Source organism: Mastigoproctus giganteus, chromosome 3, assembly GCF_048544385.1.
Source record: "Mastigoproctus giganteus isolate SK-2022 chromosome 3, ASM4854438v1, whole genome shotgun sequence".
NCBI classification, from domain to species: Eukaryota; Metazoa; Arthropoda; class Arachnida; order Uropygi; family Thelyphonidae; genus Mastigoproctus; species Mastigoproctus giganteus.
Genome location: NC_143577.1, coordinates 130,161,115 through 130,184,626, shown reverse-complemented (window position 1 = coordinate 130,184,626; position 23,512 = coordinate 130,161,115). Strand labels below are relative to the sequence as shown.

The 23,512-nt window shown below is 37.0% G+C and overlaps 2 protein-coding genes across 3 annotated transcripts in view; one reads left to right on the top strand and one right to left on the bottom strand.

The window, feature by feature from the left end:
• LOC150088271 (pyruvate kinase PKM-like) overlaps positions 1-15,977 on the bottom strand; it is a 552,820-nt gene extending 536,843 nt beyond the window's left edge. The window contains exon 1 of the mRNA XM_090369430.1: positions 15,842-15,977. The gene's annotated coding sequence lies outside the window, so the exon portion shown is untranslated. The remainder of the gene's footprint in view (positions 1-15,841) is intronic.
• Positions 15,978-16,060: 83 nt separating this feature from the next.
• Positions 16,061-23,512, top strand: part of LOC150088269 (phosphoserine aminotransferase) — a 327,264-nt gene continuing 319,812 nt past the window's right edge. For both annotated transcript variants that reach the window (XR_016546786.1, XM_090370665.1), the window contains exon 1: positions 16,061-16,254. Coding sequence is in view for 1 of the 2 variants with exons in the window: in XM_090370665.1 (XP_090226791.1) it covers positions 16,201-16,254 (54 nt within the window). In the remaining variant the exon portion in view is untranslated. The remainder of the gene's footprint in view (positions 16,255-23,512) is intronic.

The window sequence follows — 23,512 nt, the reverse complement described above, 5'->3', positions numbered from 1 at the left end:
TGTGAAAAAAAGCTGACTACGAGAACACAGACGTCATTGCTTATACAGGAGCCATTTACTCACTGCAAAGAAGTCAGGAAATATCCCCTGAAGTACAAAATAATCCAGACTGATGGCAAACCGCATGGGCAGCCATCCTGATAAGAAACCCTGATTACATGGTAACTGTGCTTTCAAATTACTGTAACTATGTGGGCATATGCAGCCCCTGGGCTGCATATGCCCACATAGTTACAGCATTGGGAGACTAAGACAATAACAGAATGGTACCCAAGAGGAGCTAGAAGAAAACCTGGAAGACAACGATGGAGATGGACAGATGAAATTCATGAGTTGGTGGGTAGTAAATGGATGGCATTGCAGAAAACACAAGGAACTGGAAAGTTGCTGGAGAGGCCTTCATCCAGCAGTGAATTAAAAATGGCTGATGATGATGTTGTGACGCCCACTGGTGGCCAAGCATCCTCGGCAGGCCAACCTTCCAAGAAATCTATATAAGTGTATCAGCACGTACTTTTCCCAGAGATCCGTCAAAGTTACCACTCCCAGTAACAAAACCCATCTACAGAGAATGCCCACAGGGCTCCATTCTGGGCCTGCTTCTGTGGAACGTGGTCCTGGACAGATTCTTAAACCTTAATCTTGGAAATGCAACGTCTCAAGCCAACGCAGATGATCTCATTCTGATGCTGGCTGGGGACTCCCGAGGACAACTGGAAAACACAGCAAACCAGGTGCTTGTCACCCTACAACAATGGGCAAATAGAAACAACCTGACAATATCTTCAACGAAAACAAGCTCGATTCCACTCCGGGGAGACCCTGTACATCAGGAGACTTCCCCAAATCAAAGTACAGGGAACCATTATCAACCTCACAACTCAATTAAAGCATCTTGGTGTCATATTAGACAGGAATCTATACTTCCCCCCCCATAAAAACTGCTTCTGGAACAAAAATTAGAAATTACAGCTCCCTCTTCACAAATGTCACCAGCAAGGATCGGGGTCTGAGAAAAAACACCCTCTCTCTCTCTCTCTCTTCCACAAGACTGTCTTCTTGCCAGTCATCCTGTATGCATCAAGAGTCTGGTATAAAAAAGCGACCACTGCAACAAATAGAAGAAAGCCTACAACCCAACTTACATCTGGTGAGTACGGGCTTGGCACACCCAGGGTCCTGAGCTGGATATCATCATTCTTCTCTTTCTTAGTGATTCCCTTCAACTTCTGGCTCTTGTTCTCTCTCTCTCAGGGTAACTCAGAAATTGTTTTTGGCTGGTGTAGCATAAGCCTCAGGCTTCCTTGCACCATATGGCTAATAATAATAATAACAACAATATAATAATGAATAAGACCATCCCGCACAACAGATTGGACATAACCGTTGTGGACAAGATGGAAAAGGCTACCTACCTGATTGACATAGCAGTGCCCAACTAGCAATGTCCAGAAAACCCATAAGGAAAAAATTAGGAAGTACATGAACCTGAGACATGAGGTCAAGAAGATGTGGCATAGGCAAGAAGTAACGACGATTAGTATCGTGCATATTTGTTGACATTACATTTGAACTTCTGTAGATTGTATTTTATCAGGAAATTAACCTAACTGCCCTCGTTTGAACAGAATCTAGAAGCCTGAGAGAGGTTTTGGGAGCATGCAATTTAGAGACACAGTACACACGAGTAGTGTGTTCGTTAGTTGTCCGACAACAGCAGGAGTTCCCCTCCCCATCCAGATATGGGAACAATATTCCATTGTAAGGCAGATTTATGACTTGTAGGAAGTGAACAGCTGCTTGGAAGAAAAGTAATGACAAAACCAACCCAGTTTTTTAGATGCAGAGGAAGCAATATTTGTAATGTGCTTATACCAAGAGAGATTAGAAGCCAGGGTAATCCCCAACAGAGATATATCATCTTGCCTAGAAATCAGTGTGTCATCGAAGATAAGCATAGGAGCAGAAGAATCCTTTTTGCAAGGTATGAAAGGACTGAGTTTTAGATGGATTGGAATTTGTCCCACTGGAGAATTACCTGGAGATCAGCATTTAAAGAATTGGTGGTAGCTATTCAAGAAGTTGCAGCTGTTTGAGCAGAGCAAGGTTTCTCAAACTGGAAGGTGAAATGCAATGTTTTATCATCAGTAAAACTATGAATAGGATTTCCAATCAGTGGAAGAAGGTCATTCATTAATGTACAAGAGGAAAATTGCGGGAAAAAGAACTGAACCTTGGGGAACACCAGCATTAGTGGAGAAGTTAGAAGACGTGAGTCATCTACCATCATCACTATCTGGTAGAGTAGAGGCAGCAAGATTATACACTAGCGATCCGGAAGCCTCGTAAAGAGTTACCAATAGGTTCAGTCTGGTGTACTAACTGGGGGCCAGCTTGCAAACACTGTTTTAGAGCAGTATCCTAGAAATGTAAGGAAGATTGGATCTTGCCATGATGTCCATCATAACCTCAAGAGACATCACTCATACTGCATGATGGAAGAGATGGGGAGGATTTATCGGAGCTTTGCTCTGGAGACTAAACATGGGTTCCACCAATTCAAGCCTCCAATAAGCAAAGTGGTCGTATTGCACCTGTTGATGAGAGTCATCTACCACCTAGTATTGTTTGGTAACACAGAGAGCCAGCTTTCCTCCATAAGGTGTGGGTACCACACCTCGACCCCTGATTACGTTGGTTTGCACCTGGGTGGTCAAGCACAGTGTGCTAGGCTGCCATATTTCAGGACTTGCACATGGGGTTATACCCAGGGTTACTAACAGTCCCATCATCATGAAGGTGTAAGCAGAGGATTTGGCTGTCACAGACCAACTGGACTTCACCAAAATTAGGCCCACTTACTTGAGTATCATCCAAATATCAGTTTCATCAGCGTTTTAGACTCCCAGGTAGCAAGCACAGCTTGGCATATCTGAGATGTATGGGGCCTTCAAGGATCAATTGCAGTATTTATCTAATCTTGCAGTATTTATCTAATTTATTATGTAACAAGGTTTTTTTTTTGTTTTTTTTTTGCTAATCTTCAAAATGTGTATTTAACATGAAAAAAAAAATTTCAGGATTGCATTTGCTACCCCTCACCCACAAAAAAAAAATCATTTTCCAATCAGAAATTTTGAATTAGTGGCAACTATTTCTGCATCACATTTCTGTATGTTTATTAAAAATAATAATGGTGGAAGGGTGTAAGTGGAAAAAAAACACTTTTTACTTCAACTATTTATGTTAACCACTACCCATCTACTTTAATACTTTAAAGAGCGTCATCTGCTGTTCGATAAACACTTTTCACACGGGTCGAAATGGAAAAGTTTTTGCAAGAATGCTCATTTAAGGAAATATATTTTTAATAATCATTTAAATTAATAATCACATTATCTTACATGACATTACTGATGCACATGACGAAATGGATTGGCACCAGTGTTGAATCCCGTGGGGTGATCAGGGAGCGAGTCCCCCCAGAATAAAATTCCCCCAGGCAAAAAATAGTAATTTTTATTTTAGTATTCATTCCAAAGCCACAGAAGTTGAAATTTGCCACATTTTTTTGTTTAATTTTAATCGAAATTTTCTTCTTACTGCACTCTTTAGGGGCCATATTATCGGTTTACACAATGTTGTAATTATAAAACACAAATTCAATAAATTTATGTCAAATAAACACAACACAAAAAAAAGCACATCAACTAAAGCAGTGTTTCCCAATGTGTGGTAAACTACCACAGTAGTATGTGGATGGTTTTAAAATAATTAAATTGCCAATATTTCTAGCTGCAGAAATTGTAACTAAAAGCCACTATTTCAAGAGCCGGCATTTTCGTTTTATGGTTTTCAGGTTCCCTTTATTTTTCACACAAACAATCTCTTGATAGTGTTTTACACAAACGGTCTACTTGCAACTAATTCTTTGTTTGTATATTGCAAACAAGACAACGACTGGATCGCAGGCTGTGAATAGATTCGCCTGAATTAGTTCCTCAGTGTCGGATGCTACTTGTAATTAGTGTCCCGCAGCTTTCAGGGGAAAGGCTAAACAATATCTAGGCAGAGAGAGAGAGAGAGAGAGAGAGAGAGAGAGAGAGGAGTCTATCGTCGGCAGTTTCGCTTTATGGTTTTCAGATTCCTTTTATTTGTTTTTTCACAGCAAGAGTCTACTTGTGGGTAATTCTACCTTTGTATACCACAAACAAGACTGTTTGGTCGCAGACTATAAACAATACATTTTATAATCTTTTAATTATATATCTGTACTGTAATACTGCAAGAAGATAAGTTTAGAAGGAAGGCCCGAATGAGTTATCGGAAAAATGAATAAATCAAGTGATTCATACATATGCAAAGAATAAGATTATTATAATACTTGCGGTTGTTGGTTATTTGGTTTTTAGGAGCATTAGCAACTAAGGCCATATTACTCCGGGAATATGTGGTGGTCATTCCCTGACCTTTCCGCACCCTCCATATTTGGTGGTGACAGGCTCGAACCCCGGTCTAATCAAGAAGTGTGTGTTACGCACTGCTGCTCCTTTTCACATGGCTACGGAGGTGCCCCCTATAATACTTGCATGTGTGATTAAAATTTGTATGACTTTTTGCAAATTTTAATTAATTGGTGATTTTTATGTTAATAAACTGATTATTGTCAGTAATGTAGTTTTTGTGAACTGACTATTAGTATTTAGTTGTTAATAAATACTAAATTAGTGTTTATTTAGTTATAACATTCATAAATATACAGATTTGTTTGTAACATATACATATGTTGTAAATATTAAATAATAATAAAACAATGTACCATCGAAATTTATATTCCCCTCGGTGATGTACCCTCAAAGTTTACATTCATACCCCCCCCACCCAGTGGAAACACACTGGATTCAACATTGATAAGCCTAGTATTTATTATACTCAGAACATTCTTGGACGACTGTCGGGATCTCTGACTCCTTGGGTTGGACCTGGTTTGATAGTTTTGCCACTTTATCACATCCACTTTAAACGTAATCGAATTTACTTTTAGGCAAATACTCTTACAACTTATTGAAATAAAGACAAACTGCGGAACCCGAATATAATATGATTAAAACAAAAATGGGCTAAATTGCATATGGAAATTGATGGGGGGTGAGGATTTAGAAGAAAAGTCCCAGTCTTTAAGAAACGGATGAAATTAGATTTTAGACTTCGTTTAGATGGCTTTTCCCTGGGCAATTAACCATAACACTGTGTTGCACTAAATTTGACTACACAACACTATGGCATTACAAGGAGAGAAATGTGTATTATTTAGCAAATACAGGAATTCCTCAATTAGCGCGATGAATTGGTTCCACGAAAACGGCGCACTATGCGAAATCGCACTAAAAGTTAATAATCAATAAAATAGCCTAATTCATTCCAAGACGCACAATATACCAATCAGTATTTTTTGAAAATACGTTTTTTTATGGCAATTTAATGTACAGCAGCATAAAAGCAAAGGATAATTATAAATATTTCCAGTACAGTAATCAAAAGTTTACTGAATTTAAAAAAATTACAATATACTGGGTGTCTCAAAAATATTGGTACCAACGTTTAGGGGAGGTAGGTAACATCTAAAGAGAAATGTGTACTATTAGCTAATACAGGAATTCCTCAATTAGCGCGATGAATTGGTTCCACGAAAATGGCGCACTATGCGAAATCACACTAGTCAAAGTTAATAATCAATACAAAATAGCCTAATTCATTCCAAGACTCATAATATACCAATCAGTATTTTTTGAAAATACGTTTCTTTATGGCAATTTAATGTACAGCATCATAAAAGCAAAGGATAATTATAAATATTTCCAGTACAGTAATCAAAAGTTTATTGAATTTAAAAAAATTACAATATACAGGGTGTCTCAAAAATATTGGTACCAACGTTTAGGGGAGGTAGGTAACATCTAAAGGAATGTGAATCACATAGGAACCCATAACTGGAAATGTCACAGGAAAGTAGTAGCAGAGGCACAAGAAGCAGAAATGACACAAGACAGTAATTAGTGGCAAACATTTATTTGACATAATATTAAGAATGGAATACGAGATGGATGCATTTCATAATGTTACAACAGATGTTTGTTATTTGGAGCATTAGCAACTAATCCCATATTGCTCGGCGATATGCGGTGGTCATTCCCTCGCCTTTCCACAACCTCTGTATTTGGTGGTGACGGACTTGAACCCCCATCTAATCAAGAAGCATGTGCTACGCACTGCTGCTCCTTCCCACCTGGCTACGGAGGCGCCATGTTACAACAGATACTCGAAGGTTCCACCATGAGACGCGATGCATGCATGACACTGACGCAGCATGGATTGGCGGACAAGGTCGAACACACCTGGAGTTTCTTTGACAATAGCAGCAGTGCAGATGAGTCTCGCCACAAGATCCATTTCCGTCTCCACAGGCGATTCATACACGATAGAGTTGATGGCCCCACAGAAAGAAATCAAGGCTTGATAAATCAGGTGAGCGTGGGGGACCAGGCAACGGGTCCACCACAGCCAATCCATCGATGCCCAAAATGCCTGTTCAAATGGTCACGAACTCACCTTCCATAATGGACAGGTGCCCCATCATGTTGAAACCAATGTTGCGTCTCACATTTGCTGGAACATCGTCAAGTAACCCTGGTAGAACTTGTTCAAGAAAGATCCGATATTTAGCAGAGTTAATGCGAGATGGTAACAGGTATGGGCCGACTAAGCAGTCACCGACCATACCTGCCCACACATTTATTGCGAAGCGATGTTGTGCCGCATGGGGGGTGCACACCGTGTAGGTTGTCGTGAGCCCACACATGAGCATTGTGCTGATTCAATAAGTCTTCCCAAGTGAAATAAGCCTCATCCGTGAACAAAACATAGGCTGGAAAATTCAAGTCTAGAACACTTTCTTGGAGAAACCAAAAGCTACAATAGCCACATGTGCCAGGATGATCTTGGGGGAGCAGTAACTGAACCCTTTGAAGATGAAAGGAGTGTAAGGAATCGTCGTGCCCGACACGCTGTAAACTGCAACGAGACACTCCTAAGGCAGAGGCAATGGCACGTGAGCTGGTAGTAGGATTATTCTGGACGGCATTCAATACACTTTCTTCCATGGCGGGAGTTCGCGTCGAACGTGATCTGCTCGCACTACTCCTGTTACCTCTAAATGACCCTTAATCGCACAAATTTTGATGCACAACAAACGGTTGTCCGGTAGATGTCTGTCTGGGAAGCATTCGCCATAAATTCGTTGAGTGGCTCGTCCATTGCCCTCTGCTAATCCATACACTAGGTGAATGTCTGCCAGCTCGCAGTTCGTATATCGATGCATGCTCTGTGTGTGGCGACTACCGCGCCGATTATGGGTTCCTATGCGATTCACATTCCTTTAGATGTTACCTACCTCCCCTAAACGTTTGTACCAATATTTTTGAGACACCCTGTATAACTCACTTTTATTTCTTTGTAAAATATTTCAAAAGGCTGGTTTGCGCAGACTTTTCTTTCTTCTTTTCATCATAAATTCGCTTGTATGGATACACATCTTTTTCAATGTCCCTGCGAATTTGCATACCGTGCTCGATATCTGGGTCTACATCCATGATTAGTTGTTTCAAATTTTCAGCTGCACGAAATATTCATTCAAGTTCTTTTCTTGAACATTTTCTTCCTCGCAAATTTCCACCTCGTCATATGCTCGTTGTTCATCAATATTAAGGAGGTCAGAATCACTTAATTGTTCTGAATGCGATTCCAGCAATTCGTGAACATCACTGTTGTCGATTTCATCAAAGCCTAGATCTCTTCCAATATTTTCTATTTCATCAATAACAGTGTTGACATGAGTGAAATTACAAAAATCATTTGCCCAATGTGCCAAAATATGCTTCTAAACTGCTCTCATATTGCTGGATGTTACTTCAGACCATTACTCATGAATATCGTCTATTGCTTTCCTGATGTTGTAATTTCTCCAAAATTCAAATAAGCATTTTGGAGAAAGTTGTTGTTGTTGCTTCAATTGCTTGCGTGGCTAAGGTAAAGAAAGCCTACATGAGAAGCATGCAAAAGTTCGATGAAATTTACCGGTAAAAGTACGTTGCCGTAATGGCATTTGTATTGTTGCTCGCTCGGTAAACAGACAGTGGGTGTTATCGGTCTGGAGTAGAAGTTGAATCCCACGGGAGCTTGAAACCCTCCTGTGGGGGGGGGACCTTTTTTCTTTAGAATCACTAATTGAATCACAAACAGTCATATTGGAAGTTCTAACGTTGTAAAAAATGTTCGTAACGTAGTTTCACCGTAAACCTTTTTCGAACTTTGCCGTGCTTCTCGTGTGGGCTTCCTTTGCCTTTTTTTTTTTTTTCTTTAGAATAGTGATTATAAAGAAAAAAGGTCAGCTTACCCCTCCACTTCGGGAGGGTTTCAATTTATACTCCTGACCGATAACATCCACTGTATGTTTACTGAGCGAGCAATAATACAAATTCCGTTACGACAAAGTACTTTTACAGGTAAATTTCATCGAACTTTTGCGTGCTTTTCGTGCAGGGTTTCTTTACTTTTGCCGCTTGCGCAAATGTTCTGTGTAAATAAGTAGCGATTATGCCTTGATCCATAGGCTGTAAAAGACTTGTCGTATTTGGTGGTAAAAAAAATAACTTTCACGTTTTCACACAAATCAGAAAGTGCTGGTGGGTAGTCCAGGGCATTGTCTAAAATGAATAAAATTTTGAATGAGATTATTTTCTTCACAGTAGGCCTTAACTTTCGGACAAAAATAGCTAGTGAATCACTCTTCAAATAAAGCTTTCGTGACTCAAGCTTTTCTATTAAAGTGCCAAACAATGAGTAGGCTTGCTTTAACCTTTACCGAAAGATCTAGGAGTTTCATTTCTATAGATAACCATGGGCTTTAATTTCAAATTGCCTTCTGCATTAACTCCCAATAAAAGTGTTATTCTATCTTTGAAAACTTTATAGCCTGGTTGAGCCTTTTCTTTTTTTTTGCTAGAAAGGTTTTTTTTTTTGGCATTCGTTTCCAAAAAAGGTCTGCTTCATCAACATTAAATATTTGTTTATCTGCATAGCCGCCGTCATCAACAGATTTCGGGATATTTCATGGCTGCATCTTTATCTGCACTTGCCGCTTCTCCAGTCAATGCAACGTTATGCAATCCTATTCTTTTCTTAAAATGTTCAAACCAGTCTTTACTGGCAGTGAAAATTTCTTCTGTTTCAATCACTTTTTATTTTGAAGAACTTGCTTGAACATTTTCTTCATGTTACTACTCTGCCCAAGTTTTCTTTTGTTGACTTTTCTTTGCAAAAATACTCAAGGCTTTTGTTTTTATGGTCATTGTGCAGATTGGAATTCTTTTTTGATTGCATCCAAATGGCTAAAAGACGTTCCATCTCAATCATCACAACACTTCTATTTCTTGTGGTTTGTGTGCGTGCTGACGAAGCAAAGCTTACCTTTTTCCTTATATGCACTGGTTTTACTTAAAATCGTCCGATTCAGACATTCCAAGATGTCAAGAAATTTGTATTTTACTATCACCATCTTCAAATCTTTTTATGACTTCAATTTTTTCATCTTAAGTTATCACTTTTTTCTTTTTACCAGAGGCACTATCAGATACACTTTTCCTTTTATCCATAGTTAATAATTACGTAATATATAAAAAATTTAATATAAATTAAATTAATTAGTATGCATAGTAATTAATGGCAGGAGGTACACGTGAGTCTGCACGCAACGCAAGAACAACTGATCTGCATGTATGTAATAAATGCCGTGCGGCCGGTGTTGTCCTTTAGAGTGCATAACGTTAGAAAATATTTCAATTGTTGTAATAATACACGCTTGAAATAATCCGTTTATTTTTATTTTCTTATGGTAGAAAAACAAACTAACTTCCCAACGCTGTATCTTGCGTTGGTTTTTGTTTATTTCTCGATGGAGAAGGTATGACGCGACGCGAAATAAACAAGCCATGTGTTTCTATAATGTTCTCTAACGTTATGCATACTTTAGCCGTGTATTTATGTTCGTAACTTAGTACTGACTTTCGTAGCATCAACAGCTTCAGTTTCTTTAGGCCAAGCCAAAATCGATTAGCGGGGTCTATATTTAGCTACCAATTTTAAATTAGTACGAATCAAAATTTCGATTAGCGCGGCGAGGGATTCCCGTAATACACATTTCTGTGACGTGTATTATTTGATTTCGGTAAAAATAAGCGTCAGTGATAACTACAGTTTTTTTTTTAACATTTTGTATTCTTTACTACTAATGCAAATTTAGGTCCTATAATATTTCGGAATGATTATAATGCCAATATAAGCTATTTAAATGTAACTAGAAAAAGCACCAATAGTAAAAATAATACATACTATACTTGACCCATTTGTTGAGTAGAGGAATAAATTGGCAATATGGTAGAAACAGAAAAATCACAAAAAAGTCGTTGTTTTTTTTTTGGGGGGGGGGAGGACAAAGAGCTGGCTGTAGTCTGGAAGTAATGTGCCTGTACGCAAATTCGCACATTTTGAGATCGAGGCCGTACGGAGAAGTAAGATATGTTACTACTCTGTAGCCGTACGCTGCCATAAAATGTGGACTGCCCATTGTAAGCTGCTGCACTGTTAAAAAAAAAAAAATAAAAAACAGTTACAGCGAAGCTGCAAATTTTTATGGCCTCAGACAGTCGTGGCCAGAAAAATTTGCAACTCGGCCTAAGCGTATAAATGGACATTTATTTTAATTTTACATAGAATATACATAAATGTCCAACAACTATCGAAAACAGTGTCTCATATGTTGTTTCTAGAAATTTTAAAATTTGTCTGCTAGAAAATTTCAAGCTGTCTAACCTCAACAACGCAAAATGCACATTATTAACCTAACAAAAGGATTCTCAAACTGTGGGTTGAAATCCCAGGGGAAGAGGGGTTTTTTTTATTATTTCAAGTGCAGTAGTTCTACTTCATAAAGGTGTAAAGTTCTATCATTGTTTTACTTGATATATAGATTAAAATTTAATTATTAAAAGTAAAGTAGTATACAGTACATGCATAATCATTTAGTTCAGCGACGTAAATTCCTAGCACTCCTTTGCATTAGCGTAAGGAAAGCTGTGATCGGTCCGACCGACTCACTGCTACGAGAACTCTACGAATTCGTGTCTCAGGTATTTTCAATAAACCAGAAAACAAAATAGTTTTCAGGCGCTCCTATTGTAACTCGACTCCTAGTGGATGGATTTTTATAAAATGAAGGATTTGTCGATTAAAATCGGACCAATGGAAATACTACTCAATGACATAAGCATGTGAAATAAAGCTTATATTAGAACTGGATATTATGCTTTTTTTTTGTGTTATAAATCTTGAATTATCACTGTTTGCTAATGCGTGAATATAACTGCACACACTAACTTGTTTATACTGTAGTGGGGTTTTGGTTTTTAATTTTCTGCACTTATTGCAGCGATTTTTTCAACACTGCAACAAATTTATTTGATTTGGTGCAGTGGTGAAACAGGAATAAAAATTCAATTATTATTTTAATATGTATAAGGTATCATATCTTGAAACGCACATACACATGTTTGTGTGTGATATTATTTCTGTAAGTGCAGGAATACTAATATGTTCAATGTACTATGTAACGATTAACAAAATAAGTTAGACTAAGATGCAAGAGGGCTTATGCCTCAGGCGTAAGAGAATTAGACTACGTACAAGTTAGTGCAAACACATATTAGCACACAGCTAAACCCTGAATTAGCAATTTTTTTGCAAAGGCGGCATCATTTAAGTTATATCTCATATTGCGAATACCTTCACAACGAGTTGCCATGATATTGCATTACTTCGAATAAGTAACACTTCACCAAAGGAGGATTGGTGTTACTTATTCTCAGCGGATACCACCACCACCCAGACGGCACCGTTTCAGGGCTATTTGGCCCTTCTTCGGTGGGTGGGTGGGTACGTACCCTAGTGATATACCTACACGGTAGTATGTATTTATACGTGGCGATTTTCCACAAAATTATACTTTTGGTAATGACCACTCTAATACCATGTGAATATTACGATTGTTTAATCAGTTAATAACTAATTTCCTATATATTAAGGTGACATTCCGGAAACTTGCTGGTACCTATCATCAGACTATATATTGGCTGTCATCTGCCCCTGCATGCCGAGAGTCTGGAGAATGCAGTGGAGATCGAGCCACTTGGCAAGCAGGGAGCTGCAACAGCCAATGGCCTGATGATGGGTATCGTCAAGGTTCCCGAAATGTATAGGAAATTAGTTATTAACATTGATAAACTATCTTAATATTAAATTAGTATAGGAATGGTCATTACTAAAAGTATAATTCTTTAGTATGTATTTAGTTTTTACGGCATTTCAGTTGCAACATACAGCACGTAATCCAGAAGTAGCAGGGCCATCTTTTTTTTTATTAGAAACTGTGCACAAGGCCTACGCAAAACCAGTGACTCGAAAAAATATAATTCAACGTGGAATTTTATTCTAACAAAATAAAAATCTCCAAAATAATTTTTAATGATAGATTTTTAAGAAAAATTCTTTCTTCAGTGTTTTTCTGCTAGCAAAATCATTAATGTCATCAAACTATTATGAGTAAGTTAGTGCTGGAGTAAGTATAGGTTTTCTTAATTACCGTGCATGGGTTGAAGGCTGAGAAGATGAAAGAAGAAAACTGTTGCTATTAGACTTGAATTTCTGTAGATTGTAGTTTTCCAGAAACACGTATGAAGGGAGGAAGAAGAAAAGTTGGTTCTGTGAGTTCGAAGTTGGACAGAAAAAGGATGCTGACCGGTTGCAGCAAATGTTCGGGGGAGAGAATTGGCTTCTATAATTCTCGCTGTCTCTCAAACTAGTTTGGGAGACATAGTGGGAATTATAGAAGCCAATTCAAAACAGTGCCCATGGAAGCATCTACAGAAAAGGCATCCAGCTGAAACAGACTTCTTTGTTCTCCCTAATGGCCGCGTATCTTAGTCCTTCTACAAACCCTGTATCACAGCCTTACAAGTCTGTTGTTATCCTTCACCCGCATTACTCACGATTCCGATTGTTAGGTAATTACTGGTATCTCTCTAAAAACTTCGAAAAAAAAATTCTGTACATAAGATAGCCATTGTGGATCACAAATTCTAACATGGACATAATTAATTGTGGCGTTCGAATGTCAGCGCCAATTATTTAAGTATAATATTCTCAGGGTATCATGTGCTGCATAAACTTTGGACAAAAAATATTTAACCTTGGTTGTTAATATTTTCCAATTCGAATACAAGCTAAAATGTTGAGCATGAAAATAATTTTGAGAAATTTGTTTATAGAGTAAGGAAAAGAAAGTTATATGAGCATGTACCATGCTTTAAATTTGCGGTATTTTTAAAACTTGGCAGCACCTGTTTCGAGTTACATTTTGTTGCGTATTGGTGTGAGTTTTGGCACTCTGCCAAGTATTAAAACTATCAAGTACAACATCAACGTATTATGATCCTTTTTTTACCCCCTAGGTACCTACCCACGGGGCCATTAATAATTTGATTCTATAACAGAGTATTTAAGAAAAATAATGGTAAAATGCATATTTCTGATGTTCAGCGCCGGCGTGAACAGAACTGAGGCCTTATTTTAGGCGCCTGTGGCAGGTGCCACGGCGTCGCCTAAAATAAGCTCTGCTAGATGGGCTACTGCATATATCTGGGTGTAATTGATATCGTATAAGGTATGATACGAATTAGGCGCCAGTACAAGGTTTTGCCTCAGGCACCACCACTACGCTAGCGTCAGCCCTGCTGATGTTGACGAACTATGGCAGTTATGAGCAAAACGCTGCCCGCGATCTAACTTCAGGAACTAGAAACAAAAATATTAAATCTGACAAATAATTATTATATGTCTTTAAAAATATTATTAAATAATATTACGTTCTATTACTGATAATACAACTAACACTTTTAAGATGAAAATATAAATGAAACAAAATTTTCAAGTCTAAAAAAAAATAAACATGGCGGTATTTGGTTTTGTTGCTTTGTTTTAGGTGCTAGACAACAATAAAAGAGCGACCTAAAATATCAGCACTTTCATCATGTTCATAAATTTTATTACATATAATAATAATCGGCCTACAGGCCTACTTTTACAGCGTTGGTCACTATGAAAAAATAAATAAAAAAATATCACTTATAATGAATCCCTCAAAACATTATTTCCTTCCAGATTTGGTCCTCGTGCCAAAAATGGCATATTTTACATCAACATTACAGTCTAAGGTATCTTAGATCCTCCGTGACAGTACAGTGGTGTCGCCAATTCTCACTCGTATGGTGAGAATTGGTCCTGATTTGAATCCCGTCGATCACTGGAAGAATTTCTAAAGGTTTCTTTATTAATGGAGGTAGGATTTTCCCTGTGAGTCATTCATGGTTTTTCAGCCCGCACACCATGCATATCGGCCCGTGAACACACTTGTACAGAATGGCTTAAGTCGCTGATCCGCTAAAACCGAACAATATTTTAGTACCTAGACTTCACTTTCGCTGGTACTGTAATTGGAAGTGACTAGAACATAAGATTTGGAGAATAAATTTAAAACAACCTAGTTAAAATTATATGATTTTGATAAATTGCCAAGTTAAGTTTTAAACAGTTAAATGTTTGGGCTCAACATTTACTTTGATCAGTTTGTAGTGGCTTAAAATAAAATTAAGTAGGTGTTTGGTAGTTCTGAAATCTGCCAATTCGCACGGTCTTTTATTCTTATAATGTCTGTACAAACTCAAATAAGGTCTCCAGTGGAACCTCGGAATTTTTCCAGTCTCTAAACGTAGACCTCTAACGAGTGACAAACAGGGCCCCGCAAGTAATTCTTGAACAGGGTTCCAAAAAAAATTGGGGCCGGCCCTGGGTAGTCCTTACAAAAAAAGTACGGCTGGTATCGTTATACAAGCTGCAAACAAGTCCTCTGGCCCACCAGATCGCAGAGAGTATAAACGGTAATTTTATTTACTCAGCATACCATACTTCTTAGACCTCTTGGTGGGAGGGGGTGTTTTGGAATACGAAATAAATTTTATATGTGCTAAATCATACAACTGGCTTACTGAATGCTACCTCATACAGAGCTTTAGTATTATTATTTTTTTACAGTGAATAGCGGGTTCCTATAGGGCAACAACGAAAAATATGTATAACTTGCCATTCTGCGATCAGGATTAACACACCACCAGATTTCCTAGGGTACCAAGCAATTTTAAAAATCTAAAAACTTTAGATTTCAAACCAACTAGTTCTTAGTCGTAGAAAGAAGATTCGCGAATAGTTTTAAAACGTATAAACGATGAATTTACAATTTTTTTTAAAAATTCTGTAATTATATTCTAAATATGTAATATTTAGAATATAATTAGAGTAGAGCATTATTCCGAGCAGAGCTCGTATAATGTCCTGCTCTGAACTCCCCCCCCCCCCTTCCATTCCTGTTTCAAAATGTTTAAGAACTTTGGTCCACTTTCCTAAATTCACACTATTCGAAACCTACTGCCGCAAAATTGAGGCTAACTTTAATTAAACATACTACGTAATAACTTTTGAGAAAAATTCCAAATTCTTATTTTTCTTTTACATAGGTTTAAAATAATGGTAATGCAACAGGGAGAAAAATGCATCTAGGTTAACATAAAATACAAGAGCTTTTGAAGCATCAGAAATGCTTTGAGACTGGTCACTTTACCTGATATTACGAAATAAAATAAGCGCAAACGATAACCAAAATAATAAATAAGGAAAAATAATAAGTAAAAGCTGCAACTTTGACGGCACTCCTCTTTCTTCCTCCCTACAGCGGAAGTACTATATAGACTAAATGACCTTCATCCTTGTCCCTTAGCTTTACTCTTTTCTCACTAGGGGAGCTCCGAAACATATTGTTTACGTCATGCGGCAAGTCTGATCAGAAGCAGATACTGCAGAGCAGGTGGTAGTTGTGCTTCTAAATACCGTAAAAACGTCGATAACACTTACGGTATTCCCTTTTCTTATCTCAATTTGTAGCGAAAGGGTGTACTTTTCCGGAAGGAAAAAAAAATTGCAATGGCTTCAAAAGTCATTAACTTCGCTCCTGGTCCTGCAAAAGTTCCTGTTGAGGTACATTTTTCTTGTTAAAGATGTTCTTTTTAAAGTTTAATTTAAAATTGATGTTCTTTTTAAGGATTAATTTATTAAAATGAAAATATATTTAGATATAATGTTTTCTTACTGTTTTGAGTGTATACAGTGAAGCTTCTAAAGTTTCACTGTATATACTCAAGATAAACATGGAAAACACCTGTTAATTTTTGTTAATATGCTAATAGTAGTTTCATGAAATGTCCAGGATTCGGAATGGACCCTGAATACACAGGAATACCGTTCCGGTCCGCCACCACACGGATTGGTAAGGCATTAATCATTCTGTTATGCTTGTTAATGATATGCATAATTTAGAGATTTTAATAATCTAAATATTCATTTGTTAAAAATCATTAAGTTCATAGTAAATTCGAATGATAAACTTTGTCTAGTTCAGCTTAGCAAAAAAAAAAAAAAAAACACACACACACACAAATATTATATATCAATAAAATAATTATTATACTCAATATATACTAGTTACCATCACTGATGTTTGGACATTGAAGTTAGAGATCTTAGAAACTGTTTAATAAATATAGACAGATTATTTCTTTCAGTCCTATAGCTGAACTTTAGAGTTTGATTTAGGGTTCTAATAAAATTGGATATGGGGGGGGGGGGGCGATTGTTCTCTACATTCCTTAAGTCGGACTAGAACTTCGTGTTCACAGGAACCCTAAATCAAACTCTAAAGTCCAGCTATAGGACCGAAAGAAATAATCGGTCTATATTTATTAAACAGTTTAGCCCTCAAAATCTAATTTTATGCCAATCCAAGTAATGGTTTCCATGCTGCCAGAAGTATGGTGTTTGTAGACAGCAGCCATGAGCGCTCATTGTTGAGACCGCACGGTCTGAACACTACGGTTCTGACAGTGGGGAAGATGGCCCACCTACTTTACAAAATAGATATCGCCATCCTCAAGAATAGTGAGTTGGAAAAGAAGCTTCCTATATCTAAAATAAAGGTAATCCCTGTTGATTTATAATATAATAGAATATAGGAATTATTGAGCATTTAATAGCTCTCAATTATCAAAGTATTTTTAATTTATGATACCGGTATTCCAAAAAAATAAAAAACATTTTTCACAATAAATTTTGATGGGTGCAATAAAGTAAGGAAGAAAAAGTAATTACACGTTTTAAATCAAACTTTTATTACAATAATACATATTCTAGCAAAAATTATTAAACATATTGTTATTCTAAAAACAAAAAAATAAGCATCCACACTACCTGTCTGAATAAAGTGAGCTCTTAAGAAACTCAATAGTGTTATCGTTTAAACTGGATCTAATTTTGGTACATATTTAATTAGCGGCAGAAAACATCCTTTTGGATTTTGTGCTGGTTGGTGCTTTGTACTGAGACAGTCATAGACTAGTTACAGTTTAACCCTCCCCCTTATTCCCTCATCTTCAAAAAATTTTCTTTCCTTTTTATCAAAAATAAAAAAATATTCCTTTTTTTTTTTTTACTTTTTATGGCACTATGCCGTATTAATGAAAGAAAGGGATGGACGGTTAAGCTTGGTGAGAAATCTAAATTGAGTGCGGGGGTATTAATTTTTATTTTCCTGTACCTTAGTATTGCCGTCAATGGCCATTGTTATGATTTTCGTACAGGAGCTCCTCTCAAGCACTAATTTCCAATTCAAATTTCTAATCATCTATTCTACAACTGTCTTTCCTCAATTTGAGTTTGTCCCCTCAAATTCATAATCTGAGCAAGAGGAAGAAGAATACCATCAGCATTGAGTCTGCTCAAACTATTCAAGGTCTTATACACCTCAGTCAATGAAACTTTTTCCATTTGTGTGAAAAGATTGATGGGGACTGAATTTCTAAAAAAATTTTAAACCTGTTTTTATTTATCATTCAACATTAATTGACTTTCCCCTTCCTCAAGTTAAATAAACATCTTTCATAAGGAGTTGTTTTTGAAAGATTTTGTTATTGTTTTCATGTACTAAAGATGTGAAAATGCAACACATTCATTCAAGATGGCTGCTACCATATGGGGAAGCAAGATGAGTAGATATCAAATGTTGCACAGTGCGAAGTGCACCAAATTTGAAATAATATGAAACCGATAGATATTTAATATGTGCATATATTTCATAATTTTTTTAAAGGTATTTGTACATATCATAAGCAGAAATATGTGCACATATACAATTTCCTGTTTTCAGCTGGAAAATTGATCAAGATAATAGATTAGTCTATATTTTTTGACTGATATGTTTTTTAATTTTCCAAAGAATTTTTTTTTTTTTTTTTTGAAAATAACCCCAGGGGCTCACATCTGGTGAGTATGGGCTTGGCACACCCAGGGTCCTGAGCTGGAAAACATCATTCTTCTTTTTTTGGTGATTCTCTCTCTTGGGGTAATTCGGAAAAATAGTTTTTTGGCTGGTGCAACATAAGCCTCAGGCTTCCTTGCATCATATGCACCCTAATAATAATAACTGACTGAAAAAAAAAATAAAACATTTATTTATTTTTTTTTTTTTTCATTAAAACAATAAAATTATCCATGTAATAAATATTGCTGCCTTTTAAGGAAAGCTGAAATATTGGTATAATCTGTGAACAATTGAAAAACACCTAACAATTTTGTTTCTAGAAATGAAAAAAATTGTCAGGTGCCACACCACTGTTTGCGTTAAAGTTAGTGCCATCACTGCCAGCCAATATTCTGACATCAAATTTTTTATATATTACTGCATTTTTAGTTATTTTTTTGAAGAGTAATATTTAATTTTGTAATTGTATATTTTTATGGAAAATAAAGATAGAATTTCAAAAACTACTGTTAGTGCTGTAGAAGTTTTTTCCATATTTGAAATTGGCATGGTAACTTGTATTGCTTTAAATTTCGGGCATGTTTATCATATAACAGGAACTAAGGGAGTTAAAGCTTCTATACTCAAATACTTCTGTACTCAAGAAGTATTTATCATAGCTATCTTGATATTTGTGATAGGAGCAGCTGTTCCGAATTTATTTCAGCATTTCTTGAAGGGATCTGACTTTTCCCCTCCAATAATGTCAACATCCAAAACTAATATAGATTTCTATAGAAGTGGGAAGATATTGAATTGGAAATGATCCAAAGCTATTCCAGAACACCAAAAGATCACATTCTGAACACTTGGAGTAATCCGTAATGTGGACATCTATTTCCATACAGTCATAACTCTTATGGAAAAAATGATGAATTTCTATAGGTCTAATTTTAATGGAATGTGAGATGATCATACAGTTCTTTCTAAAAGACCCTAATATAAACTTTCATTGAACTCTGCCCACCGGGGCCAGATTGTTAAATGATAATAAATGACTGCCATGATGAAGATGACAGATGCTTTAAATGTGAAAATCCATGAAAAAAAAAAAAGTTAGTTAATGTATCAAATAATGTACATCAGGGTTTAAAGGCTTCTATATTATTATTATTACTATTTTTTATTATTTTTATTTTTTATTATTACTGGCCATATAGTGCAAGAAAGCCTGGTGCTTATGCTGCACCAGCCAAAAAATATATATATTTCTGAATTAATCCGAGAGAGAGAAAGAGAGTCAGAAAATAGAAGGAATCACCAAGGAAGAGAAGAATGATTATATCCAGCTCAGGACTCTGGGTGTGCCAAGCCAATAATCACCAGATGTGAGCCCTCTGGGGTTATGGACTAACATAGGCATGATATTTGGCACAAAGTTGCGGCAGAATTACCCCGAGAAGGGAAATAATAAATAAATAATATGAAAAAAATCAAGTAAATAATATGAAGGTCTTTGAGATAACAGAAGACGAGAAAAAGCAGTTTGTACTGGAACTTAAGAATAAGTTTCAGCTTCTGCAGACTGCTTAGGACCAAGATATCGACAAGGAATATTACAACTTTCTGAAAATGATAAAGCCCAAGAAACCTATAGGTAAAAAGAAATCCAAAGAAGAAAAAATTAGTCAAGAAACACTTGTCATGATGAACCGAAGATGACAAATGAAGAGCAAGATAAACACTGACAAGGAAAAAAATTGAGTATATTGAGTTATGCAAAGCCATTAGAAAGAGTCTCAGAGAGGACATAAGATTTAACACAAGAAAAGTAGAACAAGCATTAAAGGAAAACAAAGGACTTAAATCAGCAGCCATGAGCAGTAATACAGAAAGACAAATGATACTGAAACTAAAGAATAGTGATGGCGTACTTATAAATAGCAGAAGACTACTATACAGAATTACACAAGGAGCGAGGGAATGATGCCAGCAATGAGGAAGATGGATCGCAAATTAGTAACACATACAACATACCTGATATCCTTCCTGATGAGGTAGAACATGCTTTGAAAAAAATGAAGAATCAGAAAGCCCTGGGGGAAGATCAAGTTACTGTAGAGTTGTTAAAATTGGGAGAAAGAGACATGACACAAAAACTGGCAAGACTCGTCACAAAATGCATTAGAAAAGGTGTGATGCCTAAGCAGTGGAATAATGCAATCATAGTTTGCTGCCATAAGAAAGGAGATAAATCAGTAAATGGAAATTATAGACCTAGCTTGTTATCTCACATCTACAAGTTGTTCACGAGGGTCATTACTAACAGATTAGAAAGAATACTTGATGAAAATCAACTGAAAGAGCAAGCTGGCTTTAGGACAGGATTCTCAACTATGGATCATCTTCACGTAATATCACAGCTAATGGAGAAAGCAAATGAATACAAATCCCATTATGCCTGGGATTTGTGGATTATGAAAAGGCATTTGACTCCATACAGCACAAGGTAATGTTTCGGGCACTGGAAAGACAAGGCATAGATACCCCATATATTATGATTTTGAAGAAAATATGAGAACGCTACCTCCTTTATTAGACTAGACAAAGACAGTAGCAAATTTAAAATTGAGAAAGCTGTTCGACAAGGAGACACAATATCTCTGAAGTTGTTTACTGCTGCCCTTGAGGAAGCTTTCAGAAGGTTAGACTGGTGTCAGAAAGGAGTCAATGTGAATGGAGAGTACCTAAACCATTTACAATTTCAGATGACATTGTGGTCATAAGCAATGATCCCAAAGAATTAGAGAAAAATCTTAATCAGTTATGTAGAGTTAGCAAGGATTTTGGACTAAAGATGAATATGGCTAAAACAAAAGTAATGATGAACAAGTATGCCACAGAAAGGGATATAATGATTGAAGGAGCAGTAATTGAAAAGGTGGAATCATATACTTATCTGGGACAAGTCATTAGCTGTAGTAATGAGAAATGGCTGGAAGTCAATAGAAGAATAAATTTTGGATGGAGAGCACTCAGGAAATATAGTCACATACTGAGGAGCAATATCCCAATTTAATGTAAAATAATGAACCAGTGTATTCTCCCCGTCATGACCTATGGAAGTGAAATTTGGGCACTCACCAAAAGAATAGAAGAGAAGCTGAGAACTACACAGTAAAGAATGGAATGAATTATATTGGGAATCAGACTGTTAGATAAAAAGACAAACACGTGGATTTAGGCAGCAAACTCATGTAAAGGCTCATGTAAAGGACATTCTTATCAAAACTAAAGAACTAAAATGGTCTTGGGCTAGACACATAGCTTGAAGATATGACAGATGGACTAAGACAATAACAGAATGGTACCCAAGAGGAGCTAGAAGAAAACTTGGAAGAAAGACAACGATGGAGATGGACAGATGAAATTCATGAGTTGGTGGGTAGTAAATGGATGGCGATTGCAGAAAACAGAAGGTACTGGAAAGTTGCTGGAGAGGCCTTCATCCTGCAGTGGATTGAAAATGGCTGAAGGTGATGATGATGTGGCAGAAAATTCTAAATAGGCATGAAATTTTGAAAAGGATCAGAGCCACTGGTCCAGATTTATCTCAATGCTTCTTGAGATAAATCTGCAGGGGGGGGGCATATAATCAAAATTGGAACTAACACTGCCACAGGGACCAACAAAACGTTAGAAATTTGGAATCTGACTTTTCTTTTTAGAATAATGCTAAAAAACATACTTTCATAAATTAAATAGAAATCTTTTTGGAGGGAGGTGAGGTTGGAAATGTTTAAAACCTATTGAATAGCAATAGGTTTTAAACCTATTGCTATTGAATAGCAATAGGTTTAAAACCTAGCTTTAAAAGCTTCCAGAAACTAAAGAAACATTCTAAAAATGTGGTACTGTTCCACCCTTTCTTTCTCAACTAATGCTTGAACATCCAAAACTAACAGAAGTTTGTGTGTCCCCCAACATAACGGTAGTCCCCAAACTATCGAATCGGCATTTATCCAAAACCTGCTTAGTGACTAAGAGAACATATGCAAAAAATTGTCAAACTGACATTATCTTGTTAACAATCAAACATCTGAAATATACTTCTATATTATACAGGGTGTCTCAAAAATATTGGTACAAATGTTTAGGGGAGGTAGGTAACATCTAAAGGAATGTGAATCGCATAGGACCCCATAACCGGAAACGTCACCGTAAGTCGGTACACAGCGCTGTTCATCAGTTCGCGAGAGGGAAAATTTCTGGTTTGCTCATTCAAGCAGTAGTCTCTGCACAAAGAGCATGCATCGATATATGAACTGTGAGCTGGCAGATATGCACCTAGTATATGGATTAGCAGAGGACCCACACAGTGTGCGCCCCCATGTGGCACAACATCGCTTCGCAATAAATGTGTGGGCAGGTATGGTCGGTGACTGCTTAGTCGGCCCATACCTGTTACCATCTAGCATGAACTCCGCTAAATATCGGATCTTTCTTGAACAAGTTCTACCAGGGTTACTTGACGACGTTACAACAAATGTGAGACGCAACATTTGGTTTCAACATGACAGGCGCCTGCCCATTATGGAAGGTGTGTTCGTGACCATTTGAAGAGGCGTTTTGGACGTCAATGGATTGGCCGTGGTGAACCCGTTGCCTGGCCCCCACGCTCACCTGGTTTATCGAGCCTTGATTTCTTTCTGTGGGGGCCCTCAAATCTATCGTGTATGAATTGCCTGTGGAGACGGAAATGGATCTCGTAGCGAGACTCGTCTGCGCTGCTGCTACTGTCAAAGAAACTCCAGGTGTGTCCACCAGTCCATGCTGCGTCAGTGTCATGCATGCATCGCGTCTCATGGTGGAACCTTCGAGCATCTGTTGTGACATCATGAAATGCATCTGTCTCATACTCCATTGTTAATATTATGTCAAATA